Genomic DNA, 27,972 nt, shown 5'->3' with positions numbered 1-27,972 from the left:
TATATATGTAATTAAATATAATTTTCATAGGAATGTGGTAATTTGTAGGTAAGGGCTGAATCTGATATGTAACTCAACTCTTGGAGGCATGGTGGGGAGGAGGGTTAAACAGAGGCCTTAGAAAACTAGAATTTTCCTTATAAGTGTTTATTTCTCTAATATAGGACAGGCAAACAGAAATAAGGGATGAAAGGTTTGTTTCACCCCCCTTCTCTGTTACACTCTGGGTTGGTATCTGGGGCCACAGAGTGAGAGTTGGCTAAACTTGGTCCCAAAGAGCAGCTTCAGCCCATCACATCAGGGATCCTTGCCTTGGAGTCATGAGATGAAGTGTTCATTGTTCTAAGGTGATACCATGTGGGTATTTGGGGGAGAACATTCAGCCTGTAGGGAATGGCAGGTGCAAAGACCCTAAGTCCTGTGTGTGCGTGGCAGGGAAGCCAGGGTAGCCTGAGTAGAGTGAGCAAAAGAGAAAGAGAGTCCTAGGACATGAGGCTGGGGAGGAATCCTGTAGAAGAGGAAGGAGGGAGAACAGAGTGTGTGAAGGCTTATAAAGCACTGCAGAGGACTCTGGTTTACTTTGAGAAAGATATGAAGATGCTGGAGGCATCTGAGCAACATGATACAACTTAGGTATTAAAAGGGCCACTGTGGCAACTGCATAGAGAAACATTATAGAGTTGAAGGCGGACATAGGAAGACTACTTAGGGGGCAACTGAATAATGCAGACATGAGATGGTGGTGGCTGACACTGGGGTGGGAATGGGTGAAGGTGGCAGGAAGAAGCTGAACTCTGGATATATTCTGAAAGAGGGCTGATGGAATGACAGGGAGGCATGAAAGAGACGATTCAAAGGAGGGGCTTCGAGGGGGGAAGGTCAGGAGTTGAGTCTGAAGTGACTATTAGATCCAACTGAGGTGGTCAGGTAGAACAGCAGGTAGACAGTTGGACACACCAGTCTAGAGACCAGGGAAGAGGCCCAGGCTGCGAGTAAGCATGTGAACTTTGGCACAGAGAGACTTTTAAAACCACGAGGTTGGAGGAGATGATCAAGGGAGTGTGTCAGCTACAGAAATGCTCCCAGGACAGTGCTCTGGGGCACTCGTGTTGATGGTCAGGAAGATGAGCAGTGTCCCTCCAAAGAGGATGAGAAAACGCAGAGAAAAGAATGGGAGAGAAACCAAGAGAATGTGGTATCCAGCAATCCAAGGGAAGGCAGTGTTCTGGAGGAGGGAAGTGATCAATTTTATCAACAGCTAAAGATACCCTCTTCCCTGCTTCGCTTTTTCTCTTTAGTACAGCAGCGCCCCCCATCTGCAGGGGATTTGGTACAAGACCCCAGTGGATACCTAAAACCACCAATAATACCAGACCTGCTGTATGCTATTTTCTTTTAAACATACACGCTGATGATAAAGTCTAATTTATAGATAAGGCACAGGAAGAGATTAACAATAATAAAAAAATAGAACTATAATGATATACTGTAATCAAAGTTATGTGAATGTGGTCTCTATCTCAAAATAAGTGACTGTGCTGTCCTCACCCTTTTTCTTGTGATGATGCACGATGATAAAATGCCCGTGTGATGAAATGAAGTGAGCTGAATGAGGCAGGCATGTGACCTAGTGTTAGGCTACCAGTGACCTCATGATGGCAGGTCAGAAGGGGGATCATCTGCTTCCCGACTGAGGTTGACTGAAACCATGGGTAAGGGGGGGTCCTGCTGCACTTACTGCCGTCTATCAGTCTATCATAAACATACGGAAGACTGGGAAGGTAAGGCATCAGGGAGAGCTTGCGTGACTCTGACGACTGAGCTAAATCCCAGTCATGTATATATAAAAGCCAACTGACAGCCCCAATATTGAGAAGGAAATTGTAGAATTCACAAATTATTTAGGAATGTGTACGTCAGTATTAGAAGAAACAGCCAAAAGAAAGTTGGAATGGGATTCATGGACTGGCAGTAGTAGGGAAGAAGCCTGCTGTTTTTCATAACTTTTAAAACTGTATTTCTGTATTGTTTTGAAAAAAAATGAAAAACTCGTCAGAAAAAAGAATGCATGAACTAGATACCTATCTCCCAGGCTAAGAGCTACAAAATTACAGCCAGAGCCAGCAACTCCTTATGTTCATCAAGTACTATTTACATACCAAGTAAGAAAGACTGTGTACATTAGGTATACACAATGTTATATATAATGTAATAGGTACTATCTTTTCACATGTAGATACTGCTTTCACCACTATGAATTAAAGGTAACCCTGAAATTCTAGTAAAGTTTAATCATTGAAGATTGTATCATTCAAATGATACCCAAGTATAACCACCATTCTCTGATCATCCATATTTTTTAACTTGGTTCCTCACCCTGAGTATGTTTAAGAACCTTTGTTGAAAGCTGAATTAAAATTCTACTGGCTTCTTAAATTTATTAGAATCCCTTTGTAATAAATTCTTGGAAGGCAGAGAAGATTCTTTCTATATGGAAGTAACTTCGTTGACATGTCTTTCCAACAAGAGCTCTTGAAAGAAGCTCTTGAAATAACAACACATTTTAGAATTCTTTGAACTCTATGCCTAGTACAGTTGTCAACATAGGTAAAAATAAATACTTAACGTTTCCTAAATGCTCTCCTTTGCAAGACAATGCTTTAAGCACTTTACACATAGCTTCATTTAATTACAACAGTCTCATGGTTTCTGAGGTTGGTACTATTACTATTCCTCTCACAGAAGGGGGAACTGAGGCATGCCAGTTAAGTCAATTCTCAAAGACACATATACAGTGAATGGTAAAACCAGGACTAGAAGCCAGACAATCTCTCTCCATTACCTTAGCTCTTACTATTTATGTAGAACATTAATAAATGTTGATAAAATTATTGAAATAATAAAGCCAGGAGCAATTTCTTTTAACTAGTGATATAAAATACAATTATCATGTTGTTCCTGAATGGTAGGATGATTTTTTTCCAGTGTTTGAAAGGCTATTTATTTGATATTCTCACCTTTTTCTTTTTGTTCTGGATTGTCTGTTTTTCTATTTGTTTCTGAAAAATAAAGACAAAACAAAAGAAGTACAGTGAGTCACCATTCACTATCTCAAAACATAGGACTGTAGTTAAATGAATTCAAATAAATATAAGAAAACCATTTTTGGGCATAGAACTCAATTTTCCTAAATCCTGAATTCTTTACACATCCAATTTGTAACAAAATATTAAGATTAGACTGACTTGAATTACTTATAAAAGTCCAGAGCAGTAAGTATCAGGCACCAGGCTGAGTGTCATGTGCCATCTTCACCAGCTCTAAGTGTCTCCGTGGGTACAGAGGCGAATGCAGGGAGAAGCGCTGGAGTGCAGCATGTCACACTAGTGGGAACACAGCCCCACTTCCCTAAGGATTTCACTCACGCACAGGAGGCCCACAGAGCCCCGGGTACTTACTCACTGGGGGAGCCCAGCTGAGTCAGCATCTCACTAAGTTAATCAGTTACAGTGCCTCTCCCACAAATGGGGCAAACAGAAATTATGATCCAGTTAATCTCCAAGGTAGACCAGTTGATTCTGGTCCTGTCCCAGTAGGTACTTATCTAATCTGGGGGTACTTCTAGGGACAGTACATGTGCACATGTGTTGCAGTGAGGAGGGGGCCAAGTTTGGTTGGGAGACTGAGGAAAACTCATACCATCCTTTCCGCACAAGAGAGTGAGAGGGTGGGTAGAGCCCAGGATGAAAGCATGGACCACTCAATTTCTTGGCCCCGTTTCCTACATTCATTCACATGAAACATTTCGTTTCTTGGAGATAAGAAGTAAATCTATGGCAGGCTTCTGATACAGAAAAAGGATTTTTTACAGGTTGAGTGTTTTTGCTCCTTTGAGGTCCTAGGTTAGAGGAAGGGAACTACCTTTGCAAGGACAACATGCCAGCTTAGTTCCAAGCACACCTTGTGTCTTTTGCCTCTTGACACCCTACAGGGAAGGTCTTATCTACCCCTGTGCAAAGGAGGAAGCTGGGGCTGAGAAAGAGGTATGCTCAAGGCTACCCAGATGGGCAGCTGACAACCTCCCAAAGTACACATTTTTCCTTAGTGCCATTCTCCTCCTTTCTTCAAAGAGCAAGGAAGGGATAGAGAAATGCATGTCTTGATTTTTGCAAGAAATGGACTTTATAAAGTTAACTGCCATACATATCCTGGCCAGCACTGCAGAAGGGATGCAGGATTTTTCTCTTTTTAATTCTTCTAGATCTCTGTTGAATGTTCTAGAATTTCTGATCTTATTAACTTGAACCTTATCATAAAAAAGTTAGGCAGGGCATCATTTATTTATTTAAATTTTTTATTAAGGTATGATTGATATACACTCTTATGAAGGTTTCATGTGAAAAAACAATGTGGTTACTACATTTACCCATATTATCCAGTCCTCACCCATATCCCAATGCAGTCACTGTCCATCAGTGCAGCAAGATGCCACAGATCCACTATGTGCCTTCTCTGTTGCTACACTGTTCTCCCCATGATCCCCTACACCATGTGTACTAAACATAGTACCCCTTCTCCCTCCCTCCCCACCCACCCTCCCAAACCCCTCCCCTTTGGTAACCACTAGTTCATTCGTGTTGTCTCTGAGTTAGGCAGGGCATCATTTAATAGGATGCACTCTTGTAGGCATCAGGATACAGGATCAAAGAAAGGTATCAAAAATCTCGGTCTCCAAGGAGCCCTCCCAGTGCCTGCAGGAAGGCTTAGGAGCCTGCCTGCCTTCCAGGAATCCTGGCACATGGCTAGTGTTATTTGAAAAATCAAGCACAAAATGCAAGCTTCTAACCTGACTAGGGAAAACAAATGGATGCTGGTCATGAAGAGTTTAAGGCTTTCCATAAATCTTCCTACCCCTGAGGGGAAAATCAGGAAGGAAGCGTGGTTTGAATCGGTCACATTTAAACAGGTGTGGGAGGGCCCTGGCTAGGTGCTCCCAGGAACAAGGGCCCCCACCTTTCCTCCTCCTCCAGTGCAGTATCTGGGATGGGGCAGCCTGAACAAAGGCTGCCCGGCCCGACATTCCCAGCCCTGGGCCACGCTCTGTTTTGTGTCCCATTCTGTGCCTTAGCTCACATCAATTATGCTGAGATCTGTGACTTGAAAATGGGTATGGGAAAACACACAGGACAGACATTTGAGTCTCTCTGGTTTTCAGTGCTTAAATTTAGCTTTGGCAAGGAGTTTTCTAGGAGATCCAGCTTACCTCGCAGGCACTCTGAAGTCAATAGTAAAGTGTTACCCTGCTTTACTTCACTTTCTGTACACAGGCTCCCCTGGGAGACTTGATATGGACCTCCCTGTGACAAAGAGGAAAATGATGGCCTGGGTGGGGTGCTTACTATGTGCCAGGCACTGTTCTAAGTACGTCCTGCAGATGACTCGATTCAACTCATCAACCCTGGGAGGGAGTTTCCTTTTTCAGAAAAGCAAACAAAGGCTTAGAGGCTAAGAATCTTGCCAACAGTCACATGTGACTGATTAGAAGGCCATACTCCATATAACAATACTTTCATCACACTCTGTATATTCCAATAACAGGCAGTCCATAAATTAAAGGCAGCTATAGGCTTAGCCCAACCCTGTAAATTACAGACATACAAGCTCACTGTTAACTGATACTTAAGTGTTTAAACACTCATATCCAAAAAGAAATAGATGTTACACAAACTCTAACTGTACTAATGCAACCTTTTTTTCTTTCAACATTATTTTATTGTAATAAGGAAAACCTTATTACTAAGAGTGGGATCTTAATCTTTAAAAAACTTATCATAAACCATTAAAAAAAATCATTTTGTGGACTCATGTACCGTGAACCCTATTCTATTCCAGCTCCAGTGCTAATCTGCTTACTGGCCAGGTCTCGTTGGGCCCAATGCTCATCCAGAGCTAATACCCAGCGAGGCCTGGTTGCTCTTCCGAGTTCCTCCTCACAGCAGTACCTGTGCCCTCCCCAGGACCCTTCCTCCCTGGCAGCCACACTGCCCAGTCTCCACAACTTTCCTGTCTCCTCCATCTCTCTGCCAGCACCATCCGAGATCAGGCCCTGTCACCGTCACCTAGACTATCACTCATTTCGGCTGCACTTTGGCCTCCCACCAACTGTTTGCTGTGTTCACTCTAGAATGCCATGAATGGCCACGGGCTGGCAACCCTTCAGCCTCTCTGACCCTCAGTTTCATCATCTGTAATCAGGGACATCCCCATTTGCTGGGAAAGTGCAACTTCCCAACATACACGTAATGCACTTGGCAGAATAAGTGCAGTCAGTAAAAATAAGCTCCCCTTAGTGTAGTCCTTCTTGTGATTGTTTCTTTTGGGCATGTTGGAGTCAAAAGAAATACCTTCTAGAATCCCAGAAGCTTCTTCCCTAGCTATTTAGTTCTCCTTTTCTGCCCTTCCACCTACTCAGACTCTTTAGTCCTCCCAAACAGGGTGAAATCAATAGCCTCAGATGATTTTGTGGAGGATCAGAAGGGCACAGGGGAGAGGGTGTGGCCTCAGCAGGAAATGATCCAAACTTCTAGGTGTTGGTAAAAAGCCTACAGGGAATGGAATATTCCATTTTTTACCCTGCCACCAGCAATGAAGCATAATAGTAAATGTTCAACAAAATAAATAAATGTTAATTATGAGAAATAGGTTAAGAAAGGGGTTGATGGTACTTCTTTGTGATCTTAGTCATAAAAATGCTGTAATATTCTAAGATACTAGTAAATATAAAATGAGCTGATTTTGTTACATAACAAGACCAAATATACTTAAAAATAATGACAATATAGAGAAGAATTCTGCATTTTATTGCACTCAAATAACATTAAATGGACATTTACATTATTTTTAGAAAATCCATTGATGCTGCCAAGCTTGGCATATATTTGTAAAGACAAGGCTCATTAATTCAAATATTTGGAATTAAAAAGTATCTTAAGTTGATCACAGCATAATGAATCCTCAATTTCCACAGTTCTAGAGATTATATACAAAAATTCAGTAAAATTTTACTCATTTATCTGTTCTATGTCACTCCTCAGTTTCCCTAAAAAAATATGGCTTTATAAAAAGTAGTGTTCAATAGTTCACAATATGAATTAAGAGCTTTATTTGAATTTGAGTAGCAACTCTGATTCATATCACAGCTTTAGAAAATTATTGCTTTTCTTACTACTATTATTTTGGGTTTTGCTACACATTGGGTAAGCATGCAGAACTCACTACATTGTAACTATGATCTATAATGATAAAAATATAAAATCTCTTTGATCATGACCCTAAAAGCAGGAAAAAAGTCATCTTATCCTTAAACAACGTTAACATACTCAAGAGCTATCCCTGACATGTAAATGAAACTACTTATTATGGCTTTTTTTATAGCTCATGACCCTTGCAAAATGATGTTGCAGCTACTTTTTTTTTTAACAAATGAATAATTTCATCACAGCAACTATTTCTGAATCAAAATAAACCACATTAAAAATAGAATAAACTCTTCAGTGAAGAAAGGGAGGGGTTTAATTCATTGTGGAATAGCAGCAGGCATCCGGCTCTGTGAGTGTTTTCCCGAAGTCCTAAATGAACTCAGCTAGAGAGGCATTGCTGCCTTCATTAGGAAGAGCACTGCATAGTCCTTAGTGTTGTGAGAGCACTATTTAAATTAGCCAAAGGCAGAATAATCTCTAAGTTATACACCAGTAATTTAACAGACTTTCTAAAATTTAAACAAATACTGAATGGACTACAGCTGTGATCTGATTGATCCAAAGTGCCAAAAAGTATTTCTTTGCATGATAGAGCAGGCCATTCCTTTTCCCTATGCCCTAACAAGGAATTTAAGTTTCCTCCCTCATTTTGAAAAATAAATAACACATGATAACTTAAGACTTTCATTGAAATATTAAAATTTTCTAATTAGTAAGCTAAAAAGCTATAGGAATCTCGAATTTTGAGTTTTACCTTAAATACTCAAAGCTAATGTAGAAATGTTTGATAAGGATATCAGTACAGATATATACAATTCAAATCTTCACAGCTAATGATAATCTACTTCTACTGGTGTCCTTAAGAGAGCTAATGCAAGGCACTCTTAGCAGCTTTTATTAATGCATCTATGAGTCAGTCCAATGTAGTTAGTGTTGATTACCAAGAATAGATATGTTAAAACCCTGCCAAGGCAATTGCTGCTACATCATCAATATAATTATTAATTGTTGTCTGAAAAACACACATCAATGCAGGTAAGACTAAAAGTTGTGTTACTAAAAGAAAAAGAAATCCAATAGATCTACTAATGCTACTAAAATAGGACATGCAGAAATGGAACGTTTTACGTGTAATTTTTTTCTAAAAAAAAAATTAAAATGCCAGTGGACTATGATTCGTTCAAAACATCATTAGTGTGCATTCCCACAGATCTTGATCTGCTCAGTAATTACGTCACAAGATCTATCACAGCCATCTTTTGGAGCGTATGGTTAGTCTGGTCCTCCTGTGGTAGTAGGGGCAGTCTTTCTGAAGTTTTAAGCATCTGCAAAAATAAGAGTAAATCTAAATTAAAGGACCAACCAGACACAGACTGTGAAATTGCTTCATTTTCATTCTATTTTTTTAAAAAAACACCACCGGAAGTAAATGCTCTTGGGTTGTTATAAGTTTTAAGGGCAACTTGACAACAGAATGATAACTACCCAGAAAAGTTTCTGGGGATTGCATGCAAAGCTGCTGATGAAAATCTGAGGTGCTTAAGCATCTGAGAATTACAACAGAATTTAACACTTTCCATCTTTTGAGAAGTGTAAGCACTGAATTTCTTTCTCCCATCAGGGTGTTCACTGTACTAAAAACAAATGCCATAGAGAAAAAAAAAATCTAGCATGATATTTGAAAACCATATACAGGAAGGGTTTTCAAGGAGCAATTGGGTATTGTAAATTGCAGTTCAAACACATTAGTAATTTTATGTCAATTTTTAATGCTACTGACAATATAAGTGGTCAGTTAAAAAAGTATACAGCATTTTAAAAGAAGTAAATTCATTCCTGTTCATTTTTTAACAAATTCTTTCTCATTCTAAAGTTTAGTAGCTGATTAATTTTATTATCACAGCACTGGATTTATGTTACAACTAAAGAAAAGAAGCTGGTGTACCTAGATTATGATCCTTCTTTATCTATCCATCTATGTGTGTGTTCATGCATAACCAGAAATTTTTATACAAACAGGATTATTTGGTTTTAATGTCAAGTAACCAAAAATTCCATGTATACTTCAATATATCCAACAGAAATGAGTGTTTATGTCCACAAAAAAAAACATGTACAAGAATATTCATAGTCGCTTTCTTCATTAATTGTGAAAAACTGGGACCATTCGCTACCACCATCGGTGTAGAATGGATTTTTTTTAAGTGTAACATATTTATAGTCAATAGCAATGAATAAAGTCCAAATTACTGTGTGTAACAGGGTAGATAAAACTAAGAGGGGGTGAAACTCACAGACATGTTGAGCAACAGAAATAGTCACAAAAAAAGTAATATGTATTTATGTGTGTTTATTTATGGTTTAATTTAATCAAACCCATCTATGGTGATATAGGTCAGAACAGTAGTTACCTGTGTTTGGAAGCTACTGAGATGGGCAGGAGGGAGAGATTTTTAGGGTGCCAGGAGCCTTCCTTGTAGTGGGTGCAAAAAATGCATCACATACACAAGTTTATCAAACTGTACGCTCAACATTTGAGCACTTCTCTGTGTGTTAATTATACCTCAATAGAAAAAATTTTGAGGCATGACTTCAACTTTAGGTTCTCTCAGAATTTATCAGTGTGCTAGGCTATGAGAGGAATAAGCTCTCTGTAACCTGTACCACTAAAGATACCTTGAGACTATGGGGTGTTGTTCCAAGTGTAATGATGAACACTGATAAAAAGCAAATAAAACTAAACCACTTACAGTTTTGAATGACTCAAATACATGCTCCTAAATATTTAAAGATGACTCCACTCACAAGTGGTTCACCTCGTTGCTAACACAACATCTATACAACCAGGGGTCATCTCTGCTGCTCCCCACTTCCTCCTGCCTTTTCTATCTCCCTTAAGCTTTCATCATTCATTCAAGTCAGATAGGAATCATCCTCGACTCTGCCCTCTCAATCAGCCCCCTACCCCATCAAATTATTTCCAACTCCGATGTCCATGAAATCTATGCCTCCTCATCATTCCTCACCCCCTAGTTCAAGTTTCCACAACTTCCGGCTTAGATGAACATATCTTCCCTCTAACTAGTCTCCACCTTCTTGTAGGACTGCTCTTTTCAAATCTGAATTTGATCATGCACTTCCCTGCCTGGAATTTTTCAGTAGCCTCTTGTCACTTTGGGGCTCAGATACAAATTTTTAAACATTGCATATGGGACACTCCAAGAAGTGACACCTGCCTATTCTTCCACCTTGTTTTCTCACACCTTTATATTACACCTGGTCTTGGGCTTTGTTCTGCAAACACTTGCTTCCTCTGCTCCCCACCTGCCAGCTCCTGTCACTTCCATCAGCAGCTCAAAACTCAGCTACAGCACAAGGACCCACAGGAAGCCTTCTCTCGCTCTCCGTACCCTTGTCCCCAAAGCAGGGTTAGTTATCCTTCCTTCTGGGTGCTGCCCTGTATATCACCCTGAGGAATTAATGACATCGTACTGGTTATTGTACTCGGCTGTGTGCCCACAGGACAGGACTGGGAACCGCTAAGGGGCTGGGACTCTATTTTTGTTCTTGTATTTTCATTGCTCTGGACAGAGCCTGTACCATAGCAGTTGCTCAATATGTACTTCTTGAATAAATGATCAATCCTGTAACAATAATATTCATGTTGGGCACTTATTAACATAAGCTAAGTCCTCTAAGCACTGTCAGCCTATAGCTGGCTATAAGCCTTATTTGTCATGTTAGCAAATACTGGATGACAAGGGGAGGCAAGAGTGAAAGTTCTGAACAGATGCAATGGAGTGAAACGATCACCACTGCTAGAAGAGTCAACAGTGGGATGAGTTACAAATGTTATCTTTGCTTTCAGAGATGAGAGCAAAGAATCACCCAGGAACACTGAGAATCACGTCATCTTCATTGTGACTAACGTGATCATCATAAACATAAACATATATTTTTCTGGAATGATATGAGAGGAAAATTTACTGATGAATTTCCTAAGTGACTCCTTAATCAGTCAATCAATTTGTGCTATGTATATTTATGCTGAATCATATGCTATATGATCTCAAGTAAACATGAGCTTGAGGAGAATGGTGAAAATTCACTAAAGGAGCAAGGATTACAAAATCTTTTTTAATCTGGTATTCAAAATGATTTCTAATATCTGAATGAACAATTCCTAGGGCTGACCTTTCACATTCTTGTCAAGAGCAAAGCCCTTGCAAATTTACAAATATGAACAACAGATGGCAAAATTTAAACTACTGGACAACCTACTTTTCTACAATGAACCATAATAAATCTTCAGCATTCCTGAGTCCTAAATAAAGTGCTAACGTATAGTAAGAGAAAGATGCCAAAGAATACAGTATTTCTAGTTTTATCCCATCAAAACGGCTCTCAGAACATGTCAGTTCTTAGGTCTTCATTTATGTGAAATTCTCTAGAGCATGGCAGCTGTGGGCATGAACACTGGAGCCAGAACTAAGGATCAATCTTGGTGCCACCACCTGTCAGCTCAGTGACCTCAGGGGGGTTATTCTGCCTTGCTGTGCCCTAGTTTTCTCATGTGTGAAATGGGGATAACAGCATGTCTACCTCTTGGGCTATTGGAAATATTAAATGAGTTAATTCATGTAATTTGCTTAGAGCACCTATATAATGCTTAATAAATTCAGCATTCACTGTCCCCTAGTGTGTGGCTGGATACAATGGTGAATTAAGACAGTTCCTGTTCCATGGAATCATCATGCTGATAAATATATTATCATGAACTTTAATAAGCAATATTAAAATTGTATAACCTAGTCTTAGAATGATCAAGGAAAGTACAGTAATCGTTAATTAGATTCTCAGGATCACAAAAAAGTGAACTAATATAGAGCATTTTGCAGGATATTAATTTGAATTTGAGTTTTCCATTAAGAAAATTTTAAGGATTAAAAGTCGGTAAGGAAATGGACCCTGGAATTAGTGTTTCTGCAATCCCATACATAATTAAGCACTACTACAAAATAAGTCAGCTTATTTTACAAAAAAATCATGAATATAGATTTATGACTATTATTCTTTTGTAAAATTGAATAATAAAAAATTGTAAATAAGATGGTTAAGATAATGGGAAATAAACAAGCCAAGACAAGTACAATCATTAAAAATGACTCCGGCTAACTGTCAGCCTTACATTCTATTTTGGCAAGGTTGACCTGTAACAGTGCAGAGGGGATCAGTCGAGTTTGTGTGATACCAGATTACAGGTTACAAGTTCTTGAGCAGGTCCTTCAACATTTAGTCTCTCTTGATACAACTCAAATATCAGGCTAATGAGTTACACAAAACAGTAACAGCCATAGCCACCATTTACTAGGAGCTTATTATGGGTCAGGAAATAGCAGTATTAATCAAATCTTCATTCTATGTGCTTTGGTTGTTAAGTATCTCCTCTAAAAAAGCACTTTATTCCAAGTACTCCAACCACATGGTATTTCATATTTATGTTCCAAGGAAATTCTTGGGCTGAGTTTTTGAAGCACAGAAAGAAAAGTGCAGAAGTGAAATTTTTGGTCAGAAAATAGTATTACCTTTCATACCTTCACTAAGGCTAGGTCAATATTAAAAAACATGAACTGTAAGTAGAAGAAAGTCCAAGTTGTAGAAATTCATTATCTTTAGGAATCCTATAAAACAGTTTCTTTAAAGGAATGGATAGTAATCAGAATGCTCATCAGTAATCTGCTCTGCTTCCTCATAACAGAACCAAGACATTCTGTAAAGTATTTGCTCTAACAGTGAAGAGAAAACTTGGGACAGAAACACCAATTTTCCTTGCTTGCTGCATCTTTCCAAAACACAAAATATACATAGATGCCTAGTAGTCATCATGTAAGAGGTCAACTTCTCCATGGATTTCTTTTCTCATTCATATTAAAATACCAACAACTCAGCTCTCTTTAAATATTTGTACCTATTATTTTAAGTGCACCTGGTATGACAATGATCAAAACATCCCAATCACTAAATAAAGGCAAGCTGAGGCATCACTAAAAACATTTTTGATTATAACAATTGTTTTTCTTCCCTGAAATTCAGAATTCAGTAAATTTCAGCAGGCACAATTATTTTTACGAAAATCAAAAATAGTAATGCACATTATTGCTACAAATGTCGTTAGGTGTAATTTGAAAAATATGAGGAAAAACTGAATAAATGACTCAAAAAGTAAGAAAAAATGGAAATGAAATACAGAAACAAGAATAATACACTTGAGAAAAATCCTCTCTTAATAAAACATTTTTCCCCATTATGAGAAGAAGTTTATATGTTAATCTCTGATTGCAAGGATAGGTAATGTTACCTCTAAAATGCATTTGAAAGCACAGCCTTGGTTGAAATGCTGCTCCCAGTTATTAAATTCACTGATGATGAAAAGGACATGAGTGGGGAGGTAAGAAAATAAATAGGTTTCACACGGTGGGCTGACAGGAAAGAGAGCGGAGCACTGACAAGTCCGAGGCAGCCTGGATTGCCATGGAACACACTGATGCTCTCAAGGATGATAGGGAGGAAGAAGAGCAATGTCACAAATTTATGCATTATTCAACTTTCATCTTAAGGCAATTCTGATTCCACAGTCTCCATCAGAGAGCCTGTCAATCAAAAAGAGGAAAAAAAAACCTAACTTCTACTACTACCACCATCTGTAACAGCAAAAATCCGATGGTACTTTGATCATTCATACTCATATTCACAACTTTTGTCAGACTGAATCGATGTGTCTTTTCCATTTTTTGGCGGCTCAACTGATCAAAACCCAGAAACCTTTCCTTTTCAGTTTAGGTATAATTAATCCTTCTCTCTCAGGATTTTTACTTTTCACAGAGCTAATGTGAGTATCACCAGCATATTTTAAATTAAAAAAAGAAAAAAGCAATATAGCTTAACAAAATGTCCTACCTGGTGGTATTTCCTCTTGATCTTCTGAAGGGGGCACAAATACTTCTAAAATAAATAATAAAATCACAATCCATTATATATTGCTGACCAGTGTTTCAAACCCACATTGCTGGTATTTAAGTTACACTCATTATTTTTACAGACATTTTGGGAATCGACTGCAATTACCATAAAAAAATAGGTTTTCATACCATCACAACAAAGAATTGGCTAGAGCTTTGCAAAATGTACATTTCTCAGGGTTCTGCACAGTAGGCCATATACTATCTGCGCAAACTAACCTCAAAATGTACCTTCCAGCAAAGGAGATATGAACTGAAACCTAATTTTGCTCACCACAATTTTGTACCAGCCTTGATGACAAAGCTGAGAAAAGACATTTAAAGTATCATGTTACTTCTTGAAAAGTTAATTTGTAACCCTCATATAAGCATGAATGAAATAATAACAAGGAATTAAACTGAAATAGAACCTTGAGAATAAATCACTATCTTTAAGAAAGTTGTTTTTGAAAAATAACACTCAACATATTCTAAGAATCTGAACTTTCTATTCTAAGAATAGCCATATGAATAGTGGATATGAATTTTTTAACATTTTGTCTTTCTCCCTGGTTGCTTCAATCCACTTGTTACTAAAGAGATAGCAGACCTCACCTCCCAATGGTAGAAGGGTACATTGATCTGATTCACTCTGTAAAATTACATCACCTATTATTATCTTCATAGCTAACAATCCATTTAACATTACCTTAATCTAGTGATAAGATTTTATCAGCTTTCATTTTGCTCTGTAAGATCTGTTAACAGGCTTTTGGTCAAAAGAAGGAATTTTTAATAGCATTTTCTAAAACTCAAAATATATATGTGGCCATTTTAATCACTTTTCTTCCTGAATTAATTTGCTTCTAATTATAAGAATGATAGATGCTCAGGGTTTGGACAGAGTTTAACAGAAGTGAAAAGGAAGCAGAAAAAAATCACAATATACCCACCAATCACTGTTAACATTCTGGCACATTTCCTTCTTTAAAAAATTGTGTGCATCATAAAATCTGAATCACTCACTTCCATTGTTATTTCCATCACTGATGTTATACTAAGAAAGCCTTACTATTATTACAAGATAAATTTTCATCTAACTTTATTCTGGAAAAAATGTGCATTTAAACACCTTACCTGAAATTATTTTGGTAATGATGTAACAAGAGGACTTTTTAAAAGTAAATAGCTAATTAATTATACCAGTACAACCTAAGAGAGTTGCCAAATGATAATGCCGACTTTTTCTTACTGCAGGACTTTCTAAACCTATTTCAGTCTGGCTCTCACTCAAATCAATTTACTCAAATAGCTTTAAGCCAAGATCACCAACAATCTCCACATTGCCAAATGCAATTAATACTTCTCAGTTTTGAAATTCCAATGGTAAGAGCATGAAGCACATTCCTTCTTCCCTTATGCCCTTTCACATTCTTCTCTACTGGTTTTCCTCTTGCCTCACTGGTTGTTCATGCTCCTCCAGACCTCACAGTGTTGGGATTCCTTAAAGCTCAGTCCTGGGGTTGCTTACCTGGGCTCTCTGTGCCACCTCCAGAATGACCTTACCTGCTTCCACACAGTTAATACCATGTTCATGATGATGACTTCCAAACTTTTATATCCATCTCAGATCTCATCCATCTAGTTCAGATAGGCATATCCAAACTCCCTACTTGATACCATCAATGGTATACCACATAACTCCCAAACTTTAAATATCTAACATGGAGCCTTTGATTTTTCTTCCCTAAGACAGTTTTTCTACATCTTAGTTTTCTTCTCAGTAAATGGGCCCATCATCTAACAGTTATTCAAACCAAATCAAAGGCCCCCTTCATTCTTCTTTACTTCACAACCATTAGAAAGTTCCATCAGTTGTAATTCTGAAATATATCTCAAGCTCAAAACTTTCTTCTCCATTTTCATTGCTATGATCTTACTCCAGGCCACCGTGACCACTTCTCTGGACTAATACCATTAATTTTCTAACAAGGTGGTCCCCGCTTCCATTCGTGCTCCATCCAATCTATTCTCTAACTAGGAGTGGAAATAGCTCTTTAAAACATAAATCAGATTATACCATAGCTCACTTAAGTATTTCCATAGATTCTTACTGCACTTAGAATATAACCAAATTCCTCACTAGGTCCTCCAAGGCCTCAACTGATTGGTCTTCTGTCTCTTTATTGCTTAAGCCAATTCAGGTTCAGTTTTCTGTTATCTACAACACAAAGTAATCTTACTGACATAGATAGGAATGGACAGCAGAGTTTAAGCACAGGGTTTCTGTAGCCAGATCTGTACTTTTCAACAGATCATCCTACTGATATTGCTTCAGATGGATTTGAAGGGGACAAGTATGGAATTAAGAAGACTACTGCCATGGTCTAGGAAGATAAGTGGATGAACTAGATCACCAAAGCTACAAAGAATGGCTTTGAGACATGTTTAGGGAGCCTATTCTACAGGACTTAGAATTAACTACAGAGACAGGAGAGGAGGACTTAATGACGACTCCTGGTTTGGGAATCCAAGGACATACTGATGCAACCAGCCAAGACAGGAGACGCAGGGGAAAGAGGCCATTGGCGGGCATGTGAAGATGACGCGTTCCTGCTCACTGTCCACTTTGGGAGCTGAAGGAGCACAGAAACAGCAGGCTGGGCTAAAGGAGCACAGTCCGGAGCCCCACAGCCCACCAGAGGTTCCCTTAGAAGTCTCTGCTATGTCCTCTACTGACTTATCAAAATGCCGTAAAGTTTTAGGAAAAGCTATTTCTAATACAAGAAAGGCTGGGCCAAGTTGTGTATATAATGTCATGTCTTCTATATGAAACAATGTATGTGGGGTGGGTTGGATGAAGTTCTTCCTAGGGATCATGGGTTTACATTTTCTGATTCTAACTGTATAAAAACAGACTCAGATATGGTCTTAACAGAGAACTGAGTAATAAATGGTAGGAGAAAATCTGAACTCAATCTTGCCTGCTACCTGGTAATTAATCTGCTGTACACTGTGGTCCCACAGGACCTGTACAGGGGGTCTCTCCCGGCAGCTAAGTGGACAGCAAGGCCAATTATAGTATCCCTCATTCCCTCCACCTTCCGTATCTCTTCCCATTTCAGTCAATTGTACTATTATCTATTCTGCCTGACCAAGCTCAAAAGCAGTAACATTTTATCTGAAAACCAACAATTAGCAGCTCATAAATGAATTCTCCAAGTAATTTTATTAGCAAAATTCCCCTTTACATGTTCCTTGTGGCAACCTGCTGTTGTTAAAGCACATGGACCAGAGTCAACTGCAGGCCCTGAACCTGGGTTAAACCAGCTTAGCCATGTCTAGCCTATAACCTGGACCCAGGCACTTGGCCTCCCTCTGGCTTCAGTTCTCCTTTTGTAAAATGTGCAGTGATGCTTGCCCCACCTCTTTCTCCAGTGCCTATGGTGAGGAAGGCCTGACATACCCTTTGTGAAAGAACTTTGCAAACTGTTAGAAACTATATAAGCCAAAGTTGTGTCAAAGCACCACTATGAAATATATGCACCTTGTTTTTTCCAGAAACCAACTCTTCACTTCCAAAACTTTTTTTTCAGCTGAAAAACAACATAAAGGACCCAATTTCAATTCATCTCTGCCCAGTGCATCCCTATTCACAAAACCACATTGCCCTACTTAGAGCAGCCCTCCTCACTCTAACCAGTTATTTTCTTTTATACTGTTTAGAGAAAAAGCTTATGTGAACTTTCTATCCCTTCAATTTCTGATGGTTCGTATGCCATAAAAGACACAGAAACAATAGTCCTTTAGCACTGCATAATTCACTGTAACACAACATTGCCTGTAGAGTTCAAGGACTATGTCTAACTTATCCTTGAGCCTCTGGGGTTAGGTGTCTGGGAAACGCCAGCCACAGATCGGTGGCAGAGTCTGAGCTGGAGTGAAACAAGCCCAGGTTCAAATCCCAGGTCGGCCATGTTTTAGCCACAGGAGGCGGCCAGTTCTGTATGCTCCCTTCCTGTAAAATGTGACAAATCAAGGTTCCTTCCCAATCACTTGCTACCAGGATCCAATAATTTGTTTACTACAGGGTGATGCTTAATTCTCCTTTTTAATTGCTTCACGTCTGTGGTGGAGCCTCTTCCCTGCTTATCAGCCTGGACCCAAGCTTCCAGAAGGCTGGTTCTCTACTTTCTTTAGCGAAAGATACTCAGGTCTTTCTCCGGGCGGCACTTTGCAGAGTGAGGGTTCAGCTGCCAGGCCCTCATTTTGTTACTCTAACCACAGGCCTGTGCCCATTTCTCGCCTCGTGTCCTTGCATGGGCCCAGTGCTGCCTTGCTCTGCTGGACAGAAGGTTCTGGTCTCTGCAACAGCCTCCTCTCTTGCTCGTGGGCATTATGGCATTCTTACCAACTTGATCCCCACTTTTTCCATTTTTCAAAATGCCTCAGATTTTCTGGAACACTAAGAACAAACTTTATTTTCCTAGCACAGTTATGTTCTTTTTGTTCATTTAATAAAGAAAAACATTTTGAGCACTTACTGTGGCTCAGATATTCATCTCAGTGCTGAGGTAGAACAAGGGACAATTTTTAATAGATGTTTTCTTTTTGGTGGCATTTGTAAAATGAAGCAGCACTGACGGTGTGCCCACTCCATCACCCTGAACATGGTAGCATTTAAACATGCTCAAGTTCCTACCAACTCAAGACAAATCCTGTTCTGGGGACTGCTTCTTCGTGGCTTCTCCTTCCTCCATTCCACAATCTAATTTCTTCGAAGAGTCATTCATGTTTGCTGCCCCATCTCCTCACTTTGTCCCTCCACCCGCTCCAAACTGCCCTGCAGCCGATGCCACCGCCCTGGGCTCCTCCCCTCAGACCTTCAGTGAGACCTCCTCATTCAGCCTAAGGGACACTTCCCGCCCTCACCACCCCAGACCTCCTGCAGCAACTTCCTTCACAAACACCTCTGCCCTTGGACTTCAGTGTGACCCTGTTCTTCCTTTACCCTCTCATTTGTCCTTCCCAGGCTTCTTTACAACTTCATCCTTTTCTACCCAGGCCTTAAAAGTTGGGTTTCATCGAAGTGTAGCCACAGACCCATGTCTCTTCCCACTCTACCCCTTGGCCTTGGCTTCAGTCACCATGACATACTGATTCTCAAACTCAGAGCCCCAAATCATACCTCTCTTCTGAGAGTCACACACCATCAACTGGCTTATTCGACAGCTCCCCTTGGATGTTTTACAAGCACTGTCAACATGTACAGACTGGACTCATGACCTCCACCCCCAGCTCCTGTTTTCCAGTCTTGCCTTATCTTCCTGTCTTAGGAAAACAGAGCCACCATCCATCAAGTGCATAATCTAGCTCTGGGGACGAGGTTCTCAACACCCAGCTCTCTCTTCCCTGCTATACCCACACATGAAGGCCTGTCAGTTTTACCTTCTTGTATTTCTCAGCTTGGCCTACTTACCTGCACCTTCACTGCCACCACCTTGCTTTAAACTACTTTAATCTCTGTCCAGTGAAAACAATTCTTGCCAAGGTCACCGGCGAGGCCGGTGTTGCACTAGACAGAATGGGTCCTTGGTGGACCCACAGAGGAACATCCCTTTCTTGAAACTGATCTCCGACTACTCACTTGGCAGAGGTGGGATCAGGGCACGATGAGGTATGGATGACTGCGGTAACCTAACTGGTCTCCCCAAATCTACTCTTGTCTCTCTCCAGATTATTTGCTACATGTTAGGCCAATCAGCCATTAGAACACACAGATCTGACTTTGTAGTGCCTTCAACAATGCTCTAAGGTGAAGACGAACATCCTTGACATGCCTACAGGCCTCCTTCCAACCTGGCATTTCACAGTCTCATCCCACATCTCTCCTCCTGCTCAGCACTGCAGACACACCTGCCTACCTCAGAGGCCTCACACTACGATCCAGCCACCTTTCCCCTGGCCCCATCAGTTGTTCTAATCTTCAGCTCAAACTTCAGGAAAGCCTTCTCTAGTCCACAAACCAGGTAAGGTCTCTTTACTATATACTCTTGCTCTACACTTTACTATATACTCGTTCTCATTAGCACTTAGCACAAATGTAGTTGAATACTACATTGAAATTATTTGTGTAATTTCTACCCCTGTTAAAATATAAGATCCATGGGAATATGGACCACATGTGCAGTCTTCACTAGAACTGCTCCAATATCCTACGTTTTGGATACAAGATATTTAATATGTACTCAGTACATGAATAAATAAATCAATTATATAGTAAGATAGCACTGTCATGTCCCAGGTATACCCAAATGAGGTTTGATGATTTCTAGGATATTGTTTATGTGGAAAGGTGGTTCCTTTAGTAAGCCACATGGGGAATTTAATATAGAATATATTCCTTTCTCCCACTGAAAAGTGGGTTTTCATTTTATTTACAGCTTCACTTATATACAGTCACGTGGCTTCCCTAATGTGACTCCTGAATTCTACAAAGTATCCTTTTAGCACATAGTGAATAATCCTCTGTTCTCTTAGAACTGTTTTATTTGAAAAAGTTCATGTTCTATAGAATGGTAATCCAAAGGATCATACCAAATCTTGATCCCTTAGATCGTAATTATTACTCTTGGTTAACATTTAATATTTTAATTTATATTTATTATGATAGTCTGCCTATGAAAATACATTTACCTTTACAACATCATTTTTAGCATAGTATCTAATTTGACACTTCCTTCAAGCTTGATTTTAAAGTTCTCTAGATCTAGTCTGAATATTGCATTCCAAACATGTGCTTTCCAACATATTTAGAAAAATACTATGACTAACAGAAATTAGAAATCTCCCAAATCCCACCTCTTCATGCAACTTTTAATTTCTAATTTCTTATTTTCTCCTTAAAATTCAAATGAAAAGAAAATCTGAATGCAATCTTAATGGCCAAGGTAATCAATTTCTTATAAGAAATATTAATCCCTAGAGATAGAATCCAGGGTTCTTCCAATGGCATCATCCATATCCCACTGGAAATAGCCACTGGGGATGGTGATCTTGGTAGGGTCTCAAATCTAAAATATAAATGCTTAATAAACTAGCCTATAAGGTCTATACATAGCCATTCCTAATTTTCTTCTGTTGAGATTTGTCAACTACCATAAGACTATAAATTTCTGGGGAAGAGGAACTCTGTATTACTAATACTTGAATGTCAAGTCTTCAAGCATCTAGCAAACCATTTAGAAAGTCTTCCGTATCTGACTCAAGTGCTGTGCATTTCTTCATCCTTCTTGTTCCACACACAAAATTACACCCAACTGACTTCTTTCCTTCTACAGTCATCTTTGAATATATTGAATAAAAAGGATACACCACTGACTCTATCATTTCTTAGTCATATGAATTTATACAAATTTACAAATTATTTACATATTCTGACCCATATTTCTCTCATTTAGGACATAGTGAAAACACAATCTACTTCATGGAGTTTAATAGAACAGCACAAGAAGTCCTTGGGCAAAAAAGAGGCTATAATTTTCTAAATCTGAATCTAGTACCACTCACGCCACCTAAGTGCTAGAACCCTTTTCCCTACACTGCCTTTAAGCCTGGATAGAAATTCTTCTGTACCTTTCTCCAGGCTGGCAGATCAATCATCTTTATTTTAACGAATGGGATTAATCTGTAGAAGCAGTTCGAATAAACTTTGACTGAAGTAGTTTTCTAAGCACAAGACATATTTTAGTCAAAAGAAGGCTATGGCTATAAAATAATGAGATATTTTCTTGAATAAGTTTCAAATGTCTCCTAAGGCAACCTGCAAAGAGTTTAAGAAATCATTTAGGTAATGATGGAACCATTGGACTAGATAAACCATCTCCCTCAGTAAATTCCTTAAAAATTACAATTCATTTGGATGTTTTAAGTTATGCTATTGGCAGCTTAAATATTATTCTCTATACAGTCAAACTATGAGTATATTTTAAAACAAGTAGGCAGGTATAAGGTTAAGAAGCATTTGCAAACCTTGTTCATTATAGTCTTGGTATGTTATGTCATCTGCAAAAAAGAGAATAAAACCAAAATAAATGGTAAATGAGTCATTCTGTGTAACTGCTCAGCTAAATAATACAATTTAATCTCAAATACAGAATTCCATTCCTTTCAATAGTAATGTCTGCACAGCCATGAGAAATGCCTCTGCCCAAAACAGCTAGAGGAAAAGGCCGGTAGATTATTTCCATAAAAACTCCTCAAACTGGCATAGAGCAAGATATGCAAAAGCGGCATTAGAAATTAATATCCTGTCTCATTGTGGAGCTGGTAGTAGATGAAGCAAAATATGACAGTCTTACATTCTTTTAATAATCTAATTTCGTTACAAAGCAAAAAAGTCTTGTATTGAGTGTGTTACAATTACTTCTTTGACTACTACAGTCAAAGAAAAATTGCCGTGTTAACATATCATTGCAACAAAAAGTATTAAGTAATATTTAAGATCTAAAGAAAATATCCACTTATACCTGCCACATGGTTCATTCTTTCATCATCATCTGCTACTGGTTCAATGGAATCTAAGAGGAAAAAAAATATACACTTTAGCCAAACATGAAAAAATTAAACACATTACTAGGAAACAGCACTCTGCAACATTTACAAATCAATTTTAATCTTCACAACCATGTAAAATATTATCATTTAATAAAATGTCAGTGGAATAAAGATCCATAATTTGCTAAGTCTCAAAGATAGAAAGGAGCAGAACTAGGATTTACACCCAGTCTGATACTACATGTCAGACAGCCTCCTTCATTTCCAAACATTCTTGCAATTATCTCATCTACAAAGACCAAAACCCCAATGGTGGTTTAAAAAATACATCTCAATTTTCCCTCATTTTTTCTATGCAATATTAAACTATATTCAGCAATGTCTATAAATACCTAGGCAATCAAAAATCATTATGAGCATTCTAAAGAATACTCTGTGTTGAGTCAGAACATGTCACTGACCCTGGGTTAAAACAGCCTTGGCTACTGACTCAAACAGAAACATGTGTCACAAACCTGGACTCTCCTGCTCATACACCATCTCTTCCACATCCTGATTATAGGCCTGTGAAGCTAAGTTAGGAAATAATTAGGAAATTGCAAATATGTCTCAAATAAGAAGGATTACACTTGATATTCAAAATAGGAAAAGCATAATTCCTAGCAATGATAGAAATGTAAAATAAAATCATGCTCAACTCACATTCACTAATGAAACAGATACTACCTGTGCTAAATACCAAATACAAAGATAAATAAATCCCCATTATCAATGGATTTATATCAAATCACAAAGAACTATATTCTCATTTAGCTTATGTGAATTCAACTGTATTCAGCAAAACAAGAATAAAACAGAGAGAGACAGATGAGCCACTTCCATCCACTCAGCAATCACCTGCTACAGAGTAAGCCTGAACAAGGATGCACACATTTCCCAGGCCTTCACTTGGTCTCAATACCTGAAAACTCCCAGACTGCAATACAATTCTAGCATTTACATATATAATACAGTGTTGAGATGACACAGGTCCTAACTGTCAGCCAGTATCACATGGGACTCAAGCAAAGGAAGAGGATCTATTCAACAATGGAAGAAAAACTGGCCAACAATACAGGCTTACTAAAAGATGACGTGTCCACCTGCAGAGTGGCCGTATCTTCTGGGGATGCGTGACATGCGACAGACAATATAAAATTTTCACCTTTCACTGACTTTGTAATTTAAGACTACAAAATATGCAATTCAACTCTATCTTTGACCTAGTAATCCCACTCTGGGAATTTATCCATAGGGATAAATGTTATAGTATGTAGCATATACAAGTATATTTTATACATAAAATAACAATTACTAACTATATATTATATATGTTTAGTATATTAGAAAACATATCATTAATAAAACAATCACAGATAATATTTTATTATTAATAAAATAATCACAGGTAATGTTTTCTCACTCATCATGTTTTTACAGGAAAAGACTCATTCTAATGGAAAAAGGGCAGCATTAAATTAAAATCTCACCAGTCTCTTCTACAGGGTAACTATCTTCAGTTTCTGAAAAAAAAATAGCAATATATCAATATTACTACTTTCATAAAATGGTATGTATATATACTGTGTAAGTATATTCTGAATGTATGCTTATCACTGATTTTTTGAAAGCAAATAACCATTAAAACATGAAAACATCAAATGTCTGCTAAACACTTTACCTTTCATTAGAACCACACTTAGGAATGTCTCACACATTCTTTTATCTGATTTACGAACACCATAACCTGGGCTAAAGAGAGCATGACTTAGATGGAGTACCAGTTACAAAGACTGGATCCAGGAAAGGGGCTGATTTCTAGTTTACTTTACAAGCCACTATGGTGTTCCGCATTCTAAAGCAAAAGTACACTCTACAGATGGGAACACACAGGAAGAACAGAGGAGACTTTCTAAGTCTGGGGAGCTGAAGGGTAACTGTGTTGGTGACGTAACCCACATACCCCTGACAGAAACTGCTACCACCACAGGATCCTTGCCACTCAAGTAATCCTTGTTACTCTGACAGCTAAATGAAGTGGACATATTTTTAATTTCTGAAAACTTTAAATAAGCAACTTTTAAGTTTAAACTGAACCTATGTCCTAATTAAAGATTAGGTCAGAAAATAAAGCTCCTTGATTCATGAACTTTTTTGTAAGTGTTTTTTCTTACTCCAATCTATAATTCCTAACCTCAAGAATATCAAATTCCTTATGTTCTGGATTATTTGAGCATCTTAACTGAAATCTGTTGTATAAGCAGCATCTAAGATACCAAAATTCTGAGCTACTGTCAATCTTCCTGAGCTATCTTAGCAGAAGATGGGAGGGAGCAAGAGGTACCAGGCAAATATGGACATCATTTTATCAGCATCCCTATTCAGAAATTAGAAACACTTTTCCCCATAGAAATCATGACATACATGCTAACTAAACGTCTAAAATGCTAAAGCTTGTTTATAAATGCCTATTTTCAATGTGCATTGTAGTTGAAAGCATATACCAAAAGCATTTTGAGTTTACATCTTTCACAGAAAATTATGCATTAATACAATTCTACAGGTTGTTATGGAAACCAAGCCATCACTTCTAACATTATTTCTAGGAAGAGTGCATTTCCTGCTCTCAACAGGTATGAATATAAGCTTTTGTAAATACATTCATTCATAAATTAGGAGCTGCCTGCTTTCAAAGTAATTTCCAATATATTAAATATTGTGAGGAGTAGATAACCTTTATTTTTTCATTACTTTACTGCTTTAAAAAAAGTCCTTGCAAGCATTAACCAACTGTACTGTGTAGAGGCTACCTCTCCACTCAGTTTTCACCTGGACAAGTCCTCTAGTGCTCTGCCTGATTCCCACTGGCTATGTGCACAGATGTCCAAGCCTTAACCTGGTTCATACACAGAGTAGGATGTGAGGTGAGGCACATGAAAAAACAAACTGCATAGCCACGCTTTTGCTCCACCCTGGCTGCATTTTAACATCATCTAGGGAGCTTTTGCAATTATCCATTATGGGGATCCCTTACCCCAAACATTCTGATTTGCTTTGTCTAGGGGTGGGTTACAGATACTCTTTTAAAAGCTTTCTAAGTGATGATAATTGCAACCATAATTGAAAACTGTTTGTAGAGATATCAGTCCACTTTAGTGGACCTTGTTCATTAAGAAGTTCTCTCTCTGAATCCATGACCCTATGGCTCTAGATCTTCCCACCCTTCCTAGTGCTGTGGATTTATCTACTGCCTGTTTCAGTTCTGTGTTCCTCTCTGAATGCAATTTAGGCTTAGCTAACCCTGGAACCCTGGCTTTGTGGCTTGTGGTATCACTTTATTGCATGGGTCCTAAAGCAACTGAATGACAGACTCTGACGATTGTATGGTTGGTACAATGTGCAACATGGCTAACGGTATGTTGGTGCCATCAATTTTTCCCTATCATAAGCTGGTTTTACTACTCTTTAGAAATCAAACATCCATCATAAATAAATGTTATGTCATGAGTATTCACTTTAAGTATAAAACTATACCATTTTATAGTTCTATATTTTAAACAAAATGATGTAAGTCAATCAGAGTGTAAAACTTGCGGCTCAAAAATCATTTAAGAACTCCTTAAAGTCTTAAAGGACCACTTTAAGAAAAGAGCAAAGAATAAACACCATGACAACAAAACACGTGTACTTAAAAATGGGCTTCAAATAATCAAGGTAGTCTTACATTAAAGCAGAGCACAAAATATATGAATAAAAAGTTTCATCATCACAGAAATTACTTCTTTATGTCAATCAACAGTAACTACAACTCTATCTTGACTATCCCACATGATCCAAGGTAAACTACTCAAATGATATTTTAAAAACCAGCATTTGATTTAAAATACTGATACAAAGCAGATGCCAGCAAACTATGGCCTGCAGCCCAGATAATGTCTGTTAGAAGAGTCTGTGATAGATCATCAAGTGAAATATTTCATCAGTTGTGTGAACTCCCTTTAATACATGTTACTCCAGGAAGAAGAGGACAATAAAAGTAATGTGCTTAATTATTTTACTTACTTTTCACAAAAGTTAAAAACTGGTTTTAAAGGTGTTTAAGATGATCACAATTACAAACTCCCTATGACATTTTATCCTGAGGCTGAAATATGTACTGTACCTTCATGAAATGTTTCAGTTCCCTGGGGCTCAGATCCGTCATCCACATCATGACCTGCAAAGAGCTCGCCATCTTCCGGGTGTCGGTCCTTCACTGGCCCATCCTCTTCTTCGTGCAGGTCTTCTGCTTGAACAACCATGATGGACACAGTGACCCAGGTCTAGGACAAGGGCCCACAGGTGGCCGCCAACGGGACGTCATCCTTTCTGAAGGGCAGCCACATACCCTCTCCTGCTGCTGGGTGCTCCCTGCCCCTCTCTGGGCTGCTGCACGTGCTGCTGCCCACCCGGGAGCTCCAGCCCACCTGAGGGACAGGCCTCTCACCGGAACAAGAACTTACCAAGGACAGGGACCTCAGGTTTTTGTTCACCATGTACGCCCAGCACCAAGCCCATGCCTAGCCACAGGAAGTGCTCAATACATATTTAATAAATAAATGAATTCATAATTATTAACGTATTTGCCTCTTCAATTACCAGTATATCAGAGAAAGGGTTACCACATGACCTTGTACTGAAAACTGACATAAAATTCGAAGGGATAATCTTAATGCTATACAAATGTTATACTACAAACATCAGCCAGCCACCAATCTAATCCACCTGTTAGGTCACCTGTATTATACTTTGCTCTAAAGGTTGCTAGGTGTACCCTTTAAGGAGGCAAAGGTGCCTGTTTTCTCTTCTGAGACTAACTTTCAACACAGACTGAACTGTTCTGCTTCCTTTGTGTAGATGTTGGACATGTTACATTTTTCCATTGCAGTATGGTTTAGATTGTCACTGTGGTGGAAACAATTCCCCCAAGAGTAACATGGCTCCAAGCAGAGCATGTCCTGTAGAGAACACTCTAACCAAAGAAATCAGGGGAACTGGACTCAGCTGGATTCTGCAGCACAGTGGTTAGGAGGGTGTAGTCCGAAATGTATGGCTCCAGATTTTGGTTCTTCCACACCAGC

General features: G+C 38.7%; 1 protein-coding gene across 6 annotated transcripts in view; it reads right to left on the bottom strand.

Annotated features, from left to right (window-relative positions):
• ASPH (aspartate beta-hydroxylase) overlaps positions 1–27,972 on the bottom strand; it is a 238,562-nt gene that overhangs the window by 126,749 nt on the left and 83,841 nt on the right. For 4 of the 6 annotated variants that reach the window (XM_036907524.2, XM_057498036.1, XM_057498037.1 and 1 more), the window contains 7 exons: positions 27,015–27,140; positions 24,343–24,375; positions 23,329–23,385; positions 22,786–22,836; positions 22,289–22,321; positions 14,217–14,261; positions 3,018–3,059 (listed from right to left, as the gene is read on the bottom strand). In XM_036907524.2, coding sequence (XP_036763419.2) covers positions 3,018–3,059; positions 14,217–14,261; positions 22,289–22,321; positions 22,786–22,836; positions 23,329–23,385; positions 24,343–24,375; positions 27,015–27,140 — 387 coding nt within the window. The remainder of the gene's footprint in view (positions 1–3,017; positions 3,060–14,216; positions 14,262–22,288; positions 22,322–22,785; positions 22,837–23,328; positions 23,386–24,342; positions 24,376–27,014; positions 27,141–27,972) is intronic. The other 2 variants (XM_036907525.2, XM_036907530.2) reach the window with 2 other exon arrangements.

The sequence above is a fragment of the Manis pentadactyla genome, chromosome 3 (genome assembly GCF_030020395.1).
Source record: "Manis pentadactyla isolate mManPen7 chromosome 3, mManPen7.hap1, whole genome shotgun sequence".
Taxonomy (NCBI): Eukaryota; Metazoa; Chordata; class Mammalia; order Pholidota; family Manidae; genus Manis; species Manis pentadactyla.
Note: the sequence above shows the minus strand (reverse complement) of the source record. Positions and strands in the feature narration are given on the sequence as shown.